At 32.2% G+C, this 19,666-nt stretch overlaps 1 protein-coding gene across 1 annotated transcript; it reads right to left on the minus strand.

Moving 5' to 3' along the window:
* Nucleotides 1-6,805: 6,805 nt before the first annotated feature.
* On the minus strand, nt 6,806-12,582 carry LOC134268598 (uncharacterized). The gene is made up of 4 exons (XM_062750861.1): nt 12,447-12,582; nt 9,985-10,122; nt 8,756-8,925; nt 6,806-7,178 (listed from the first exon to the last, which is right to left on the minus strand). Exons 1-4 carry the CDS (start codon nt 12,565-12,567, stop codon nt 7,167-7,169), a joined length of 441 nt encoding a protein of 146 aa, XP_062606845.1. The 5' UTR covers nt 12,568-12,582; the 3' UTR covers nt 6,806-7,166.
* Nucleotides 12,583-19,666: the final 7,084 nt, after the last annotated feature.

Genomic DNA, 19,666 nt, shown 5'->3' on the forward strand with positions numbered 1-19,666 from the left:
CAATTTTTAAAAAAAACTAAAATTGTCAATATTAATGCATTTAATAGGTGAAATATGTGGAGATAACAAACAGTATTCAAGCTCAAAGTCCATTAAACAATACAAAATAGGAGCAGAGCAAACACGGATCTCTTTAGCATCAAAGGTGGGATCAGGTGCCATGGATATTGCGACTAGCCAATACAGCTCAACGCACTTTTTAAACTCACATGGTTTTTCGCACAAATTGAGGTCACATTTTTTTTGCAGTAAAACTTAAAATTAACGAGCTTCAATGCGAGACATAATCCTTCTATTATTAAATATTTCATGTTAAGGGTGCCTATTCTCTAAAATCATTAAGTTTTAAAAATCGATGTTTCTAAAGGGAATGTGTCTATAAATTGTATGATGTTACATGTGTATTATTCTACAATAGGTATTAATACATTTATTAATCGAGCTTTCTTTGATACTATGTAGTTGAAATGTTCAAATTGACTTCTTACAGATGAGTATTTTTCTAAGTACCTTGCACATTTTCCGTAATTGTCTTGGTTTTGTCGAAATGCAGCGCCGAAAAATGACAAAACTGCATAAAGAAATCATGTCAAAGGATAGGATAATAAAGTATTGATTTTCTTTCAACATGTTTAATTGTTACTTTTGAAAAGAAAATTCTTTTACATTTATGATCTGAAACTTTTTCGTTGGAAGGTATCTTTCATGATGCTAGATTTCAGAAAGTTAACCAGAAAAAATTCCATCTTTTTAACATGAAAAGCAGTCGAACAGACGAGAAATACTTCTGTCATCTTGCGCCTTAGTGTCATATTAATGTACAGAAATACAGAAGTTACATAAACTGCACTGTTTATGTATTTAGGCAAGGGAAAAGTTTACTTTAAAATGGGCGGATACAAAGACGGCTGCATTTGACGAGAAACCATGAAAAAACCATTTGTGAACTGTCATAATCTATCATCCAAGAGCATATAAAAATCCTACCAATTATTATGTGTGAATTGTATTTAAAGTAATGGAATATGATCAAAATTAAAATAAAAATCACTTTTGAAATGTTTTTGTTGTCACGTTACACAATTTTGCATTATAACAATGTGACCTTAATTTGTGCAAAAAACCATGTGAGTTTAAAAAATGCATTGAGCTGTACATTTATACATAGTTATACATGTATCTTTATTAATATTCAGATTATACTTGTAGGTATACTTTTAATCCTATTTTTCTACAAGTTCAATTTATCAATTTTTATAAATTTTTTTTATAGATATGAAGGGATAAAACGGCGAGCGTGCAAGAGTGACAGAAAAGAAGTTGAGACAATTCTTGAATACTGTCATTTTGAGAAGCTGTTTACAAATGGAATGCTAAGTAACAGGCTATTTATTGCTTGCTGGGCCAGGACCAGGAGGGAAAAGGGACATAATTATAATATTTTACAGTCTTATGAACAAGATGAGTTACCTGAGGGGACAAGAATCCAAAAAAGGATCTGGATATGGGATATCGTCTAACTTTAAAAATCCGTTTCAAATTAATTTGTTTGATTTTGTCTGAAAGCCCCAAAGGTTGTAATTAAGAGTATAGCTAAGCACTTAATTTAGAATGCAGATATATATATGTACACATACAAGCATACTGTACATTTGTACTGGTATCATAAAAGAACGCAAAACGTTTAACTTTTAATTTCATGTGTTGTGTGCTTGTGTTGAGTTTATAATCACTTGCTTTTCAGATTTAATTGTGTGTATAATTCATTTTGCAATTTAAGGCCTCAACTCAATATTGAGTTAACATGAAAATAAACACGTAAACCCTCACATAGTACCGGCTGCGGTATGGAGGACACCGACTTCCCCCAAAACTGCCAATATATCTCTCACCTGTTGTGAGCTTTTAGGTAACTTTTTTTTTCGAATTGCATGAGGAAGGTCTCGGTGGTTTATTATGTAACTATAGCTTTATAAATCAACAGAGGCCTACGTATGAACTGCTGGAAATTTCAGACGGACATATATATATATACATGTATATATACGAACTGCTTCCTTGGTTTATTAAGAAATATCGCTTTTATGTCAAATCCCCTGAGGACTCGTCAATATATTTCATACAAAAACTAATTACGAGCTTCACAAAGAGATTTATTATAGAAATATTTGATGCAGATATGATTTTAAAAATATATGTTATTGCTTCTTTATTTTGATTTTTTATCAAGATTGAATAACAATGATAATGTTGTCATGAAAGGAATAAGGATTCCAATGAATTAAATCTATTTTTGTGATTTGAAGATTAATATCGGTTACAATACATTGCGGAAGTGACTAAATGAAACGAAGTGATTATAATATCAAATTTGTACATGACGAAATGCACCCAATGATGGTATGAATAAATTTTAACTTTTCGTTTAATATACAACAAAAGCAAATGTTATATACAATACAGTACTGTTTATAGTAACAGCTTTTCAAAAAGCTTGCCTGACTAATGCCATCAATATTTATAGAACCTATGAGCATGATAAGTTATAAACGTTTATTTTTTTGGGGGGGGGGGGTTAAATTGTTTCACTAGAGTAAATTATGAAGATGTTGCACAAAACAACATGCATTCATTTTAAGTTGTATGATACTCATCAGAGCAATGGAAAAAGAACACATTTTATATATAAATCGTATATATTGTTTGTATCTGAAATAAAAAATGAAATCATGTACATGTGCCGCTGGAGATTCGAACCCGCGACGTAAAGATGAACACCTCACTACGCGAGTCTAAAGATGGTTTTAGAGGATGAAGTAAATAAGGGAAAAAACTAATGTAATTGATTAATGCTGGAAAGCATGGCTATATGTAAAGGTTACATATATTAGATTCAACTGCATTCAGCATATGCTTTGAGGAAGACAGCTGAAAATATTATAACTACAAGAAATTGGGAATCGTAATGGTTATAACTGACATGCAGAATATGTTTAATAGTTTCTTGGGTATGCCAGAGCATCAACGATTGTTGGAAACGTGGAATAAATAAAGCCCTATATTCTTAAATGACCCAACAAACATGACGGCGATATATAAATAGCGACAGACGCGGATTCAGGATTTTTTTCCCAGGAATGAGGGGTCCACATCAAAGAGTAATAAACTTTCTCAATCCTGAAATGTGAGAGGACACTTTCATAAGTCTATATACTCTGTTTTTGTAGGAGGAAACCCCCTGGAGGGTGGGGGTGGGGGGTGGGGGGTATGATCAGATGTATGTATGGCCAGTGCATCCTCTTAAGAGGTTTTTGTTCGTTTCGTTTGAAAAACTTTAAATGATGTAACTTCTAACTCACTTCACAATATCACCGATATGGTTTTTTTTCCAAATTAAGCTCGACCATGATTCCGACAAAAAAGAACATATTTTATACATGTATCATTCATGCAGTTTTCATTTCCATTCAATAGAATAGTCCAGGAAAAGGGCGCAAACACGTACACGTGACATTTTGGCGCGAAATGATTGTGTCACCCCTTATATAGAAGACAAATGGACTAATCCAGTAGTAGAGTAACGCAGAAAAAAGGTCAAACGGACATGTCCGTATAAGAACTCGCATGAAATAAATAACTGCTAGCAAAAAGCTAAAGGAAATAAATACTTCAATGTATTGTATCAGCAATATGGTTATTTTTCTACGAAAGCCCAGAAGGCTCATTCGAGATTCGAGTTTCCAAATACGAGATTCGAAATTCGAGATTCAAAATTCGAAATTCGAGATTCAAAATTCGAGTTTCGAGATTCAAGATCCAAACGAACCAATCAAAAGCGGGTTCAACATATGATTATTTCCCTTTATTATGGTTTTACTATCAAGAAATGATTTAATATAATTATATCAAATGGGTCATTTGATTAAATTACAATGCAAGAAAAAGTGTTATATATATTAGAGGGAAATTCAAATAATTAATGGATTTTTGATCCGCAATGAATATTTCAATTTATATTATAGATTCTTAAATATTAAATAGATTACATATATCAGGGGTATATAATTATATTTTTGTATTGATGACAAATTACCGGCCGCCAGGAGATGGTCGGTTATATGATTTGAAAGTTCGAAGTCGCTGTGCGTTTCTTAAAACAATTTAAATAAAAAATGTTTAACATTAATATAATAGTATATTAAAAAGACGGTCTTAAGGTTAAAGAAAAACGCACAATAAACATAAAATTAAAAAAATTCTTATGAAGAATGAGATAAATAATTCATCCAATACTGACTTAGAAATTTAGGTATGTTTGAAGTGCGGAGAAAATTAAGACATGTGTTGGGCGTAGTCTAAATCAAAGACCGCGTTATGTATATTACACAATTTTACTTTCTCTATTCAAACGGGATTTGTTGTACGTATTTATTTTAAAATGACGTGTACATATGTACACATATAAACATTTTGAAAAATATGGTTAAATGTAAATTCATTAAAAGACTTAGCAGGCTACAAAATATTACAAGATTTGGCCCTTAGCAGACGAGGATAATGCACGTTTTACAATGTGCCAAGAATTTTCCCGCTACAACTCAAAGAGAAGAAATGAAGTGGCGGATCTAGAGGGAGTTTAGATTTTTCCTCTAAGAGAGAGCAAGGATACCAACATATTTGCTGCATTTTTATTAAATTAAACTACACTGCATGTTTAATTTTAGTTTTAAACTTTTAATGTAAATGCCATACAGGCCCACGGTTCAAAAGTTGTTGACGCAGAGTACCAGGGGTTAATACTGAACATGCATTATATAATTAAGAAAATCATGCAATGTAGAGCACAAGCTTTTAATATCACGAGGATATATATTAAAAGATAAATATAAGATATTTCAAAAACAGATCACCATAGTCTTTAGTTGCTTCATAAAAGGAACATTAATTGGTTTGCGGCCGATTTTTGACGCTTACGTCAATACATGTTTCTTGTCTTAATTTTTAGAAAAACACAGGTACGTGTGGACAAGACCCCCCCCCGTGGATTGAACCCCGGGGCTTATTTCTCTGTTATGTGTAGCCTTACAATCTGGCATAAAACCCCCAGAATAATCGCTCAACCAAAAAAAAAAACAAAACAAAAAAACACTATTTATTACCCCACTTTACAAGAAAGAAAGCTGTTTACGGAAGAAATGTGGGATTTTACGTGATGCAGAAGTCCGATAGCATGGACTAAGACAGAAATCAGTGGCAGATTTAAGGGGGGGGCGCGCACCCGGCGCGCGCCCCCTTAAAATTGTCCAAGTTAGCATAAAACATAGTTTGTCGAGAAAATGTTTTAAATGTCTACTCGGTAGACCTCATTTTTACCCTACAAAACCTCTAGAATCCAAGAGCTTCCGGGGCCTTCGCCCCCTGGGCCCCCACCAGGGCTTTACCCTGGACCCACTGGGGGCCTCAAGGCGGCACCCAGACCCCCTGCCTGAATCTGGCGCCCCCTAACTTCAATTCCTGGATCCGCCCCAGGAAATACATTGTATATGTAGAGACAGTGTGAATCGACATATAAAGTTAAAACAAAATAAATGCATTTAACACCAGTGGGGGTACAACGTAAACAGACTGGAGTGGCATATCCTTCTCTTATAATGTATAGTTGGTATTTGGGGGTGGGGGGTGTTGAACGATTATTCTGGGGATTTTACAATTTTTTGTTATTGTATACATGATGAATAAGTTTAATAAATAAAACTTGTGAAAAAAATGTCCAATAAGCCCTAGGGTTGAATATCGAGGGGGGAGGGGGTGGTACCTTTCACAAGTACCTGTGGTTTTCCTAACACAGGAAATGCATAAAAATTAAGTTTATTAGACAATTCAAAAATATATATACTCCTGATATATGAAATCTATTTAATATTTAAGAATCTATAATATAAATAAAAATATTTTTTGCTGATCAAAATTCCATTAATTATTTAAATTTCCCTCTAATATATATAACACTTTTTCTTGCATTGTAATTTAATCAAATGACCCATTTGATATAATTATATTGAACTATTTCTTGATAGTAAAAACATAATAAAGGGAAATAATCAAATGTTGAACCCGCTTTTGATTGGTTCGTTTGGATCTTGAATCTCGAAACTCGAATTTTGAATCTCGAATTTCGAATTTTGAATCTCGAATTTCGAATCTCGTATTTGGAAACTCGAATCTCGAATGAGCCTTCTGGGCTTTCGTATTTTTCTGCTTACTGTTATTGCTGAAACGCGTGTAACAAAATCCGATGATAATCAGCATGCTCAAAAAATTTTGCTGGCTAACTGTGACCTCATAGCTTCGCACCTAGGAAATATTGATCCTTAGTAGTGCCTGACGCCGTGACGTCAGGCAATAAGAAAATACAGTAAAATTGATATCAAAGCTTCCCCGAAAAATATTGACGATAAACTTTAGTATACAGTTACCTGCAAAATAACTGAGTTTTCAAACAAATAACAGAATAAATTTTGGATTCTTAATTATTTTTCCATAGCAAAAATCATATCTCCGTTTTGAATCTCAGCTATAAGTCGTAATAATAACAAATCTATAGGGCAAAATCTACTGCCTAATTGGATGAAAAGAAATCATTCATCGACTTTTTTTACTGTATAAAAAAGTGTGACAAATAAAACTGAAACCGAGTTCTTTTCGAGGTTTTCGATACAATTATCTCAAAGAAAAGCAAATACATTTCTAATACAATTTATTAAGCATATAGTAAAATCCTATTCTATTTTACAAACAGGCAGAAGTGTCCATTAAGAAAATAAAGATATTAAATTTCTGTAAAATATATTTTAAACACAGAGGCACTGACGTTTATATACATTTTTTTCAAAGTTTAATTTTATTACAATGCTTTACAAATATATACATCATTAATACAACATGAAACGTTTTGATACAATACAACTTCTATAATTTCATTTCGGAGAAATTCTCTAGATTATTCTTTGCAAAGATACAATCAATTGCTGTAATAAATCAAGAGTAGGACCAACATAGAGTCTCACCCAAAATGAAAATTTTGGATTTAATGCATTCTGTCATGATAATGATTTCACTAGCAATCAAACATTGATCATTTATCCAATGAACGCGTCCTTGTTGTTCTATCTTGTTGTCTGAAAGGAAAAAGCAACAAAACGTTACGTCATCGTTAGTGCTGTAGTGACATTACCATTATTTCATTTTTTCTTATTTTAAAAAAATAAGCTAAAAAATTAAATAAATAAATAAAATAAAAGCAAAAAACAAACAAAAAGTACTAGTACCTTGGTATTTATGTTAGCAAAACAAATTTGCGAAGTTTCTATTGAAACAATTCTAATTGCAAGTGAAGAAAATATATAATTGTAGATAATTGATTGATTCTACGTAGTTTTACATGTATGTTCAACTCACTTAAAGATGTGAAAGATGTCAACTTATACTTTCGAAAAGCTTCAAATTTTAAAAAACGCTTACTTGGCACTTAGGGCAACTGGGGAGGAAGGTTTTTTTTTTCATACAAATGATAATCGTGACACAGGACATATTTTACGTCTCAACAGAAAAGACTCTCACGTCTAATGCAAGACGTTAGGAGAAGTAATAGCCAGTAACTTTAAATACATTGTGATGAGCGAAAATCAATTTAAAACTGGGCTTCGAAACACCTTACCACTATAGATTACCATGGAAATCAAAGCAAGAAGATGTAAACAATATTTATGGACAGCAGTGGGATAACTTTTAGATAGTATGAAATCCTGATTGTTGGCATGGTGAAAGAAGTATAAATGATGGAGAAAATTCGTTCAATGATGTCTTTCACAACAAAGTTGAATGAACCAAAACAATTACATAGTGTGACGCATGTCGGAATTTCATGATTTAACATTTAATACGTTTTTCATCAAAGTCTTTCTTAAGAAAACTTTTATTGTTAATTTCAATGTATAAAGTCTCATATATCATACACGCACTAGCTTATTCATTACAAAAGAAAAATGAAAAATCATTTTCAGCAAACACTTCCTGAAGAATCGAAGAAAGCATTGGTTCCTGTGAGTTGTCTGCAAAAGTAACTGACTTATAAGTTTTTTAATTACTTTTTACCATTTGAAAATCAAAGGGTCAAATCAATTCATAAAACAATATCAATATCACCTTTGCAACAGTTATTAGAAGACAATTCATATGTGAATGGGAAAATGTCAAACAGAATGATTAACAATGACTGCAACAAAACTCATAAGAAAACATCTGCAGAATTCGGCAAATACTTTCATATGGTATTTAAAAATGAGAAAGGTATACTTTTATAGATTGATCGATTGTATATAGTTCTACGTCGAGTTAGCAATGCATTTTTATGTAGTCTCGATTTTAATCGTCGCCCGGGTGGCGCAGTGGTTAGAGCGTCTCATCTAGAGTCGCGAAGTAAGGAGTTGATCCTTACGTCGCGGGCTCGAATCCCACTGTGGGACGTGGAGACCGGTCCCTCGGATAAGACCGTATAGACCGAGGTCCCGTGTAGCAGAATGTGCTGCCACGAAAAATATCCCTCCCTGCTCAATGGCCCTAAGCGCCAAGTATAGTGTAAAATTTGCAGCTCTCCACCGGCTAGTGGTGGTGTCTCCATATGAGCGTAAAATTCTCGAGGGGGACGTTAAACAAAATACAATCGATCAATCAATCGATTTTTATCGCTACTTACTGGCTGCCCAAATGGATTATTGTTGATATGATTAAGTCTAAGATGGACTGAGCAATCACAAGTAGAGGGGCTGAACGCTGTCCCCATGGCACAGACCATTGTTAGCCAGTAGTTATTGGAGTTCTGCTCATAATAAGTAATACCAAGCCGCGAAGGCCGCTTATCACAATCTGAAAACGTATGTAATAGGTCAATAAATGATACCAAGCCTCGAGGGCCGCTAATAACAATATGAAAAGTACATAATAAGTCAATAAGAGGTAGTAAGCCATGAGGGTCGTTTATAACAACCTGAAAAGTATATAATAGGTCAACCAAAGCTGCTCTGAGGGCCGCTTATCACAATCTAAAAAATATGTAATAGGTCAACCAAAGCTCTGAAGGCCGTTTCTCACAACGTAAAAAAGTAAATAATAGGTCAACCATAGCTCTGAGGGCCGCTTATCACAACCTATAAAAGTAAATACTAGGTCAACCATAGCTCTGAGAGCCGCATCTCACAACCTAAAAAAGTAAATAATACGTCAACCATAGCTATGAGGGTTGCTTATCACAATCTGAAAAATATATATAAATCTAAAGTCAGCCAAAGCTCTGTGCCGCTTACCAGAACCTGAAAAGTATATAGTAGGTAAAAAAGGATTTGATAATTGTACAAAACACCCTAAAATAGACATAATTGATGGAGGCCAAAGCTTTAAGGATGCTTATCAAATTAAGACTTTACTTAGTAGAAATACAAAACATTAAGGATTCCTTAGTTAAAAAGTACATAAAAATGAGTAGATGGCAGATTAGCACATACTTTTAAAACATTATTTTCGGAAGATCCTGACCAAGAGTGTTCAATTTGATGAAAAGTATATTTATATTACTGATTATCTGTAGAACTGTTTCTTTTGTATTTTTTTATGTTAATGTTAAAGATTTCTTGATATTTTCAAAATCTTAGTAATGAAACCATGTTTTTAAGGAAGTAAAAAATTATATTCATTGCATTGGAAGTAAAAATATGTATTTAATTGATCAGACTCTTTTTTAATATGATTTTAAAAAAAGGTTTTTGAAAATTGTCAGACAATTCCATACAATTTCACTTCTTAAAAATGTGACTCTTCCATTAAAAAATATTTAACAGACCATTTAAAGGCACCTTCTGACTCAAATTTTATTTTCAGGATTAATTCAAAACAACAGTGACTGTACAAGACGATCACATATAACGTTACCTGGAGGAGGGCCCCAAATACAGGAACACTGTTCGTAACTGAATATTAGACCTTCGTCACACTTCTTCTCAACTGGTTCTCTGTCAGGTTTGTACTGAATAAAGCGGTTAGGATCTGGATGTGCAGCTAATGGACACACTAATAAATACAGAAAACACATTACTGCATAATTTTGGCCTATATTTCTATGCTTTATATAATTATAATTTAAATTTTAACTTTTCCCTATTATCATTTGAATTGGAGTAGTCGAACACAGCAATAAAATGATACAAAAACAAAATAAGATTAATATTTCAAGGTGCATGGACACAGATTTGAAGTTAATATTTTCTGTATAATATTACGACTTATATATTTAAATAGCATTTTACACAGAAAGAAATTAAAAATCTTATTTCATCTAAAAGTTTTCAAATTTTTAGACGGGTTAAATTGACACATCCTTGCACTTTCACAAATTTTAATTTTATTCTTAATACTTAGGAAAAGTGGCGATCTTGTTGTGTATATATGAAAAATGTTAAAACCATAATCTAGAAAATTCAGAGTAGAAAAGTTCGAATGCAAAACATACACACAATATATTGTTAGTCCGTGCAGTTGTGGTGAGCGGACTTTAACGGTTGAACGCACCCGGTGAATCGTAAACATCAACAATAACAGAGCTCGTGTCCTGTTTACAAAAAACTGTGTATGTTTCACGGGTGCGATCAATTTGCTAAACTCTGTACACAATACTTAGCTCGGAATGACGAAACTTCTGAAGGAGTTTTGCTTTCTAACATTTTTACTCTGAATACAATTATTTTTCTGGATTAAAGTTTAATATTTTTCATCAATACACAACAAGATCGCCACTTTTCCTAAGTATTAAGAATAAAAGTAAAATTTGTGAGAGTGCAAGAATGTGTCAATCAAACCCACCCAAAAAATTTGAAGTTTTAATAACTTTTAGATAAAATAAGATTTTTAATTATTTCTGTGTGAAATGGTATTGAAATATATAAGTCGTAATATTATAATATACAGAAAATATTAACTTCCAATCAGTGTCCATGCACCTTTCAGTAGTGTAATATTTTAAATTCTGTTACTTGTCTACTCTGTATGATCATTGTATTTTATATAATATTACTTTGTTATCGGAAAAAAGATCATCACAGCTAATGTTTCTTGTAAATTTACTTGATGTTTGTAAATATTATCTCATCTTATTCGATTGACTGCATAATATTAGTCTCAGATAATTTAGAAAATATATAGGGAAAAACGAAGGCACTAGATCAATAGATCTGATCATGTTTCAATCAACTTTATTTCTCAGTTTACTTTTTAATCTTTCTATTTATAATATACTGAAAGGAAAAAGAAACGCAGAGTAAACTTTTGAGGTGAATTAAATTTGTTTTTCTTAAAATATGTTTTAGTTTTTCTACCTAACATTTAAAACCATCTTTCAAAAAGATATAACCAAATTCCCATTTGATTTTGTCTGATAATTCAGGAGTTATATTGAAGCTCAAATGACGATACCCCCCAAAAGTGAAAATCGAAATCTCTCATTATCTTCAATGCCTCTCCCGAGCATCTATCAGAGCCTTATTTCTCCTTTGCATGGAATTTCCAGAGAGTGTTTATCTTTCAAACCATGGCTAATTTTGGCATGAGTAACAACGCAAAAAAATAAGCCAAACGGCCCGCGCATGCGCCAGTGAGAGGAATACAACAGTAAGTTGACTGGCTCAAAAAACCAAATTGCGGAATTGTTTTCTTTCAAATTTCTTATGAATGTAATGATTATAATCGTTTACTGTATAAATGGCTGTTTTTGTGGTAGTAAGGTGGCGATTTAAGAGATGGCAGGACGAATAACTCGCTCGTAACATGCCTCTGTTTCGCGTTAATGTTATCGTCACGGTTGATTGAAAACCATTCCAGACCCTCTCTGACAACGGGTAACAAGTTTTATAGGGAAAAATTTACAAGAAACTGCTTAGTAAACCTTTAGGCAATTTTCTATTGAGCTTCCGTAAACTGTGCCAAGATCGCAAGAAATTCATAATGTCTCTTAATATTGAAAAGCCATGTGCATACCTCATATGCATCAAATAATGCAACAAGATTTGTTGACAAACTTGTCGTTATCAATTTGCAAGCGTTTTCCCTACGTGACGTCATAAATTTCACGGTTGAGTAATTCTGAATACTGATTTTGGTGCACAGTAACTAAATTTATCTTCTGACCAATTTTCGTAATTTTCGGTCATGTGGTCAAAATTTTTTCGAACATTATGCTACCCTGCGTTTCTTTTTCCTTTCAGTATTTATATTTGAATATTATACAAAATTTTACTTAAAAACATGCATGTATATAAATGCAAAAGATAATGACTTTTTAACCAACCCTTTACAAGAAAATAGCGGAAAATTCACGTTTTCTTTAGTTGTAGATGTCTAACCTTCTGTCCAGTGTGGGATTTTGATTCCATTTCTGTCATTGGTTTCGGCAGTTACTAGAGATGAATAGCACAAACACAACAGCACAACCACAAAGTATGAGTTCATTCTGAAAACGTTCATTCAATCCTGCATTGAATAAGGAACTGGTTAGAAACTGTAAAAAGGAAAGGTTAAGAATTGTGATCTTATAGCACATTGTTGTTGTTTGTGTATTTATATACATGTAAAAACCACAACGTTTGGTTTATGATAGCCGTGACACCATTAAGAATAAGTCGAGTAGGAAACATTTAGCATAATCATAACAATAATTCTTTTTGATAAATATGTAATAATAATTGTCTTTATTTAACAATTATAACATTGTTATGTTTCATGATTGGCATAGGTTAAAGACATATGCCAGGGTATGACATAACGTATTATCATTTTTTAAATATCAGTTTTAGACGATTTAAAACCCTTGTGACGACTATAATAAATGTCTATATTATATCATTCATTGTGTAAACAAATAAATAAATTGAGGAAATAATAAATCTAACGCCGACATATATGTAGTATTTATTTATTGTAATCGATGGTAGGTATTCGATTTATCAAATTATATCTATGCTTTTAGTCTTTCGACTCCTGATATATACATGTAATGTACGATATGTTCCTTTTTATTATCTTCATAGTTCATGCAAATAAACGGCCATTGCGGGATTATTTTGTAACATTGATAAATTGTCTGAATATTCCTCACATTCATCCTGTCATTAATTTGTATTAGCTTTGCAATGAAATACTGCATTTTATCTACTACTGTAGATTCATCAATTTTCGTGGATTTTGTAAAACTGACATTTTCGAGGATACGTAATTTTGTAAAAGCATAGTCTACACAAATGAAAAACATATTTCTCAATTCAATGAAAATTTAATTTCGTGGATCTGCTCAACAACGAATTCCTTGAAAATTGGTGCTCAAAGAATATTGATGAAATCACAGTATATACATTAATACTGACAGATAAGTTGCCGTCACAAGGATTTTAACAGCTTTCTCCTATAAGTCAGAATTTAGTAAAGTCTGTAGTCATTATAATGATTTTATTAAGAATTTACCTTTTATTGTTCAGTAGATGTGAATGACGTTTTTTTATACAAATTCTTAGGTTTTTGTTTATACTAAATTCGAATTCAGAGTGCTCCCTCCTCCTGACCATTTACATAGGGCTTACGGCGCTGATGACAGGTCAACAGGGAATAAATAAGGGATGCTTACTCTTCCTAGGCATCTATTCCACCTCTGGAATTTTCATGGAACCGTGTGTTATGTCGAATTCACAGATTTTTATCGAGTAAGTTTTTTTGTGTTAGATCACGGAATGTTGTGATCATGTTTTTCATTTGCAATTTTAATCAATAATTATGTTTGTGATTCACAACTTGTTATTCAAATATGTTTGAATGTCAAAATCATTCGGTAACATTTTCTTCAAAAGATTTATCTATAAATTTGCATGAAATAAAAGTGATAAAAACACATAACCTTCTCACAGTATTTATATGCATGTTAACATAATTGTCTTGCTTTGTGATATATAATATGTTGCATGCGTACAAAATTATTTTGCATGTTGACATAAGTACGTTGTATGTCAACAAAACCATGTTGCATCTTGCTTGTATGATGTCAAATACTGACATTACTAAGATTAACAACATTAAAATTAGATTCTATGAAGAGATCATACCTTGCCTGTAAATATGCTTATTTTGCATGTTAAAATAGAAAAGTTTCTGCTTGTCTTCATGCTAATGTTGCATTAAAAAAAAATATTATGTATATATTGGGATGGAAATATGGCACAATAGTGGCAATAGTCTAATTCACTTAAACCCAAGGGGGGTCCTTTCGTTTTCAGGAAGGGTTTTTCAGCATTAAAAAGTTCATAAAATAACAAATGGGGCTGGTTTTAGCATATTGCAACAAAAAGGGTGTTCTTTATAATGAAAATGCATTATCGAAATAAATATATTGTAAAAGACCATTCTGATAAAGGAATACCCACCCTCGGGTATTTTTGAACTGTTTCCCATCTAATATTAATTAATTGAATCAGCAAAATAAATCAATGTTCAGATACCTACTTCTATTTGTTAAAATGATTATATAACAAACGCACTCAATTAGGTTTTGCTTTTGTTGAATAAATAATTTTAATCAAAGTTTAGAGGATAAAATTTAACTGAAAAAAATGATTGATTGCATATTGTTTAACGTCCCATTCGAGAATTTTTACTCCTCTAATTTTTAATCATCGTATACCGGTGTTCAAAGGGCCTTAAGATATGTAACTCGTCAGCTTTTTAGAAAAGTTCACGCAGAACCTCTCGCTTCAAAACTATTCATTAAAATTCAATTTTTATAACATATTTTAATTTAACAATGTATATGTTTTAATATTCAACGAAAAAACTGCTCAAAAAGCTATAAAGAAACAAGATTTATGAGGGACTATTTCTTGTGGTGGAAGGATATTAAGCAGATAATTCTGCAAATCTGCACATTTATTAAGTTTAATATCCTGGAATTTAGCCTCACATACTTTTACTCGGAGAATTATTTCCGTTATGATATTGCTAGGAATATTTAATATAGGTCATATCTTATATATTTAGAACAAGTTTTACATCTTCCTTGAACAAACTTTGCCAAAAAATAAAGATATGTCAAAAAAGTCAAGATAAAATTTACATCATTTTTCGCCTGAAAATCACATATTTTGACCAATATTTCAAAATTAACATCACTGATCCCAACTTTTTCTTTCATTATTTTAAAGTACTCGATACTTGTGACTGATCAGCACTTAAGTCGTAAAAAGCTTGATTTAAGAAAATGTTTTATTGCCTATTTAGTTTTTTAATGCCCCAAATATGTTACTTTTTAGTGCAAAAAGGTCACACAATAATTAACTCGCATTAATTTGCAAGATTTTTTCAATGATAAATATTAGTCAAACTATTTTGCGTAAAATAAAATTATATTTATTGCCATGGTTACATCTGATAAAATATGATAAAGGTTAAAGTAATTAACAAAAGATTTTAAATTTAAGTGCAAAAAGGTCAACTTAATTGTACCGTAGATCAGTAAGATGCACACTGACCCCTTATTTTCCCTGCGATTTGAGTTACACTATATGAGTACTTATATAAAATATATACTTCTCAAAAAATCCTTGATTTAACAAATTTCACTAGTGACATACCTTAAAATTAGACTTGTACTCGGCACTGAGGGCCATTGAGCAGCGAGGGTTCTTTTTCATGCTAGCGCATACTGTGACAGGAGACCTTCGTTTTAAGGGCATATCCGAAAGATTCGCGTCTTTCACTTACAATTTTTGAGGATGTCAAGGTAAACTTCTTTTTAAAAAGTAGGATTATGGTAATAAAAGTCTTGACCGATAAAAATAAACTTTACTACTACTGAAAAAAAGCACTGGGGATTACTTAGTTGTTAATCTGTAATATACACAAGTTTATTTACTTATACGAATTTTACGCCATTTCTATGGAGGGAAACTTAAAAAAATTTAATTTATCACTGGCGGATTTAAGGGGGGACGTGGGGGGCGCACGCCCCCCCCTAAAATTTTCAAAAATCCAGGAGCTTCCGGGGGCTGCGCCCCCTGGGCCCCCACCATTCAAAGTATGACATGACTAGATTAAACACGTCATACTTTGGTACATCACTATAACCAATACCACTATTAGTAAGTAATAAGTAATTAAATCGTTAATTATATAGTGGCATGTGTTACAATACAATGAGAATTGAGAAACATTCAATACATTTATTATTCAAACATCCGGACCTATATGCTATATACTTTTAACAAAAATAATTGAAAAATATGCACTATTATTGTGCCTGGTTTTACTCTAAAATACACGAAAACCCAAGAGCTTCCGGGGGCTTCGCCCCCTGGGTCCCCACCTATATGCTATGTACTTTTAACAAAAATAATTGAAAATATGCACTATTATTGTGCCTGGTTTTACTCTAAAATACACGAAAACCCAGGAGCCTTAAGGCGTCCCCCAGACCCCTTGCCTCAACAAATTTATCCACGCCCCCCCTAACCACAAATCCTGTATCCGCCCCTGTTTATGGATAAAAAATTGTTATGCCAGAGTTTAATTACATTAACTCGTAGCAATAACCTTTTTGTAAAAACTGTACCGCAACATTCTTAAGATAATTGCGTATAAATCTTACTCTTTCATTTAAGTCATTTTCCATGTTTATTTCAACCTGAGAACACCTGGTGGAATGACCTATATAACGATTTGTATAACATTAACATTCATTCTGGTAAATAAACTATGACAAAATAATTTTAAAAATATTAAAACGTGGGCTGTTCTTAATTAAAGGGTTGGATACATAGTTCAAGTATTTTTTCCCATATCCTAGGATATCTGTATACACAATACTTTCTATAAAAAATTATAAATTGCAATTATTGTATTTAAAAAGAATGGTTAAGAAATGATATGTGAAATTAAATATATGGATATACATGTAACGAACAGTATCTAGTTCATTGAACAATGCAAGGGTTGGAGCAGAGCAAACGCAGATCTCGAAACTTCAGAGATGGGATCAGGTGCAGTGGAGGAGTAAGCATCCCCCTACCTGTCACACCCGCCGTGTGCTCCTTGTCATGATCAGGAAATAACGAAAAAACCGTCGACAATGCAGTGTGTGAATAAAAAACATGAAAGAAAGGAATGATAATTTGCATTTTCAGCTTACTTTAAAGTAAACTGATATAACGAAAACCATTCATATTTTCCTAGAATGCTTACGCATACTAGTAATTATTCTGTATAAATATTAACCCTTCGCCTAAAAACCTTGTCCTTGCCTCGTGATTTTTCATACATTAGCATATTCAAAATTTGATCTTCTACGAAAATGTATTTAAAAGAGTTACATTTTACGATCAAACATAATGTCTGACTTGTCAGTCATCTTTGACCTTGTACTATAAAATATCTATAAGCTAAACAAATATTTGAAGCTTGGGGGGGGGGGGGTAAAAAACAGAAATGCAAGTTCATCAAACGTGTTGGTTTCAATGAATGCATATTTTCTGGAAAAAAGTAGATCTTTATTCCATTGTTTAAACATCAGCTAACACATAAAAAATCGGAACATAATTCGAAATAGTGTATGAACAAGATAAAGTGTGTATATGTCAGGGGGAATATTTATGTATTTCTTTATGAAAAAGGGAAAATGAATCGAAGGAAACCTTGATAACGCCTTTTTTAAGATCAAAGGGAATTTTAAGTTATTTCGTGTCTTGGCATTTTTACAGAATTGTATTTAAATCTGAAACACTTTGTTTGCTGAAAAATCAATAGTATTCATTGCAAATACATGTGTATGTCATATTCAATGCTTCTCAAAAATACCATTTGTCTTATATGTATACACTAGTCTATGACGCGGTCGAACTTGAGTGTTGATTGACAGGGGCCAGCCACTAAAGTGACCGAGGAATGGACATACAGGTTTACGATATGATACTTCTGACACCATCAAAAGATAAAATGACAGCTCACTATTAACGTTACAAAGGGTCTACAATTCACATATCTACCACTGAAATCCACAATAGTATATGAAATAAATAAACAATACTTTATACTATCTCTGATATTTTGGAGGTCCGTGTTTGCTCTGCTCCTATTTTGTAATGTTTATGGACTTTTGAGCTTGAATACTGTTCGTTATTTCTATATGTAATACTTGATATTCATATTAAAGATTTAAGCAAAACAAATGCCAGTTGGGAATTTCTTGTGTTCTTTATATTCATCACATATACATAATTGGCAGGTTAATATTTTGTAAAATTATAAATATTCTTTTACCATTGCATAATAATTTAATGTTACGGAATGTTACAGAAATGTCAATCCGAATAAATGTTTTTTTTCCTCCTTTTATATGAAAAAGAAGCAGTAAAGCACACAACTAAAAAAAAATTAAAACCGTCATTAAGACTTTAAAGTTCATTTCTCACTGATATTATACATGTATCTTCAACGGTAAAAAAACCTTTTTGAATTTTCGATTTCGGATCCATTCATCCAGATTATGAAAATAGTTATGTTGGAAATTAGATTTCAATTCACAATTATGAATAAATGCGTATTTTTTCTATTGCTACTTTTATTTTTTCTCGATGAACCTTTAAGAAAATGTTCGTATGATAAATTCTAGGAATACGATGAAATACTATCAGTTTAAATATTCGAGAGAAAAAAATGCTCCGATACCACAATTAAGGTATAAAATCATTACCTTTTATAGTATAAGATAAATCCACTTTTCTTCCAGAGGTTTGTAACCCGAGGGTGTAATATTACAAATTTACGCACAACAAACTTTTTTTTAAAGAAACACCGGTAGGATTAATGGAACATGTTATTCCACACATATACAAGAGTAGACTTCTGCTTTACACTGGACAGTGACAGTCGGACAATATTACTGCGAGTCACTCTGATTCTTTTTACCTGTTCCTTTCCTGATGACATATAACATTTTATATAAGGTCAAGAATGTGAACTGCTTTTTTACAATGAAGGATTTCTTTCCTTCAAGTCTGGAGAAAAACACTACCTGGAGGTCTTCTGTTTAATTTCTATCATCATAATGAAAAGGTTGATTTATGTTATTGGAGGAATCAAACAGTGTTCAATCTCAACACAAATTCATTGAAATAAAGCGAATCATACGCATACAGATCTCCAAAACATCAGAGGTGAGATCAGGTCCAATGGAGGAGTGAGCTTCAAAAATAATACGCTTAGACCATTTCAAAATTAATGTTTATTTACCCTCACCCGAAAATTTAATATATATTTGTACCCAAAGAAAAGTTTTTTAACAAGTAATATACATGTGAAGCATATATGAAACCCTTAGCACCAACTGTTCAAAAGTTATGGCCAAGGATAAAATTTTGTAAATTTTGTACACTCGTATTTTCCATAACGGGTGCATAATTAGGTTTTCTTATCTACATTTTACCGACGGAAAGATATTTTCACAGTTAAATACATCTGTGAACATAAAAACACTAGAACGAAAAAAAAATTCAAAAATAAATACATAGTTTGTTTCAGACGTACTACAAAG

Source organism: Saccostrea cucullata, unplaced genomic scaffold, assembly GCF_032062105.1.
Source record: "Saccostrea cucullata isolate Sc308-1 unplaced genomic scaffold, CSIRO_AGI_Scuc_v1 ctg1640, whole genome shotgun sequence".
In the NCBI taxonomy this organism is placed as follows: Eukaryota; Metazoa; Mollusca; class Bivalvia; order Ostreida; family Ostreidae; genus Saccostrea; species Saccostrea cuccullata.

Coding starts and splice junctions, on each gene's coding strand:
- LOC134268598 (XM_062750861.1), bottom strand. CDS start 12,567: ATGAACGTTTTCAGAATGAACTCATACTTTGTGGTTGTGCTGTTGTGT. Junction 10,123..12,446: donor AATCCCACACTGGACAGAAG/GTTAGACATCTA, acceptor TGTATTTATTAG/TGTGTCCATTAGCTGCACAT. Junction 8,926..9,984: donor TATTTGGGGCCCTCCTCCAG/GTAACGTTATAT, acceptor ATACGTTTTCAG/ATTGTGATAAGCGGCCTTCG.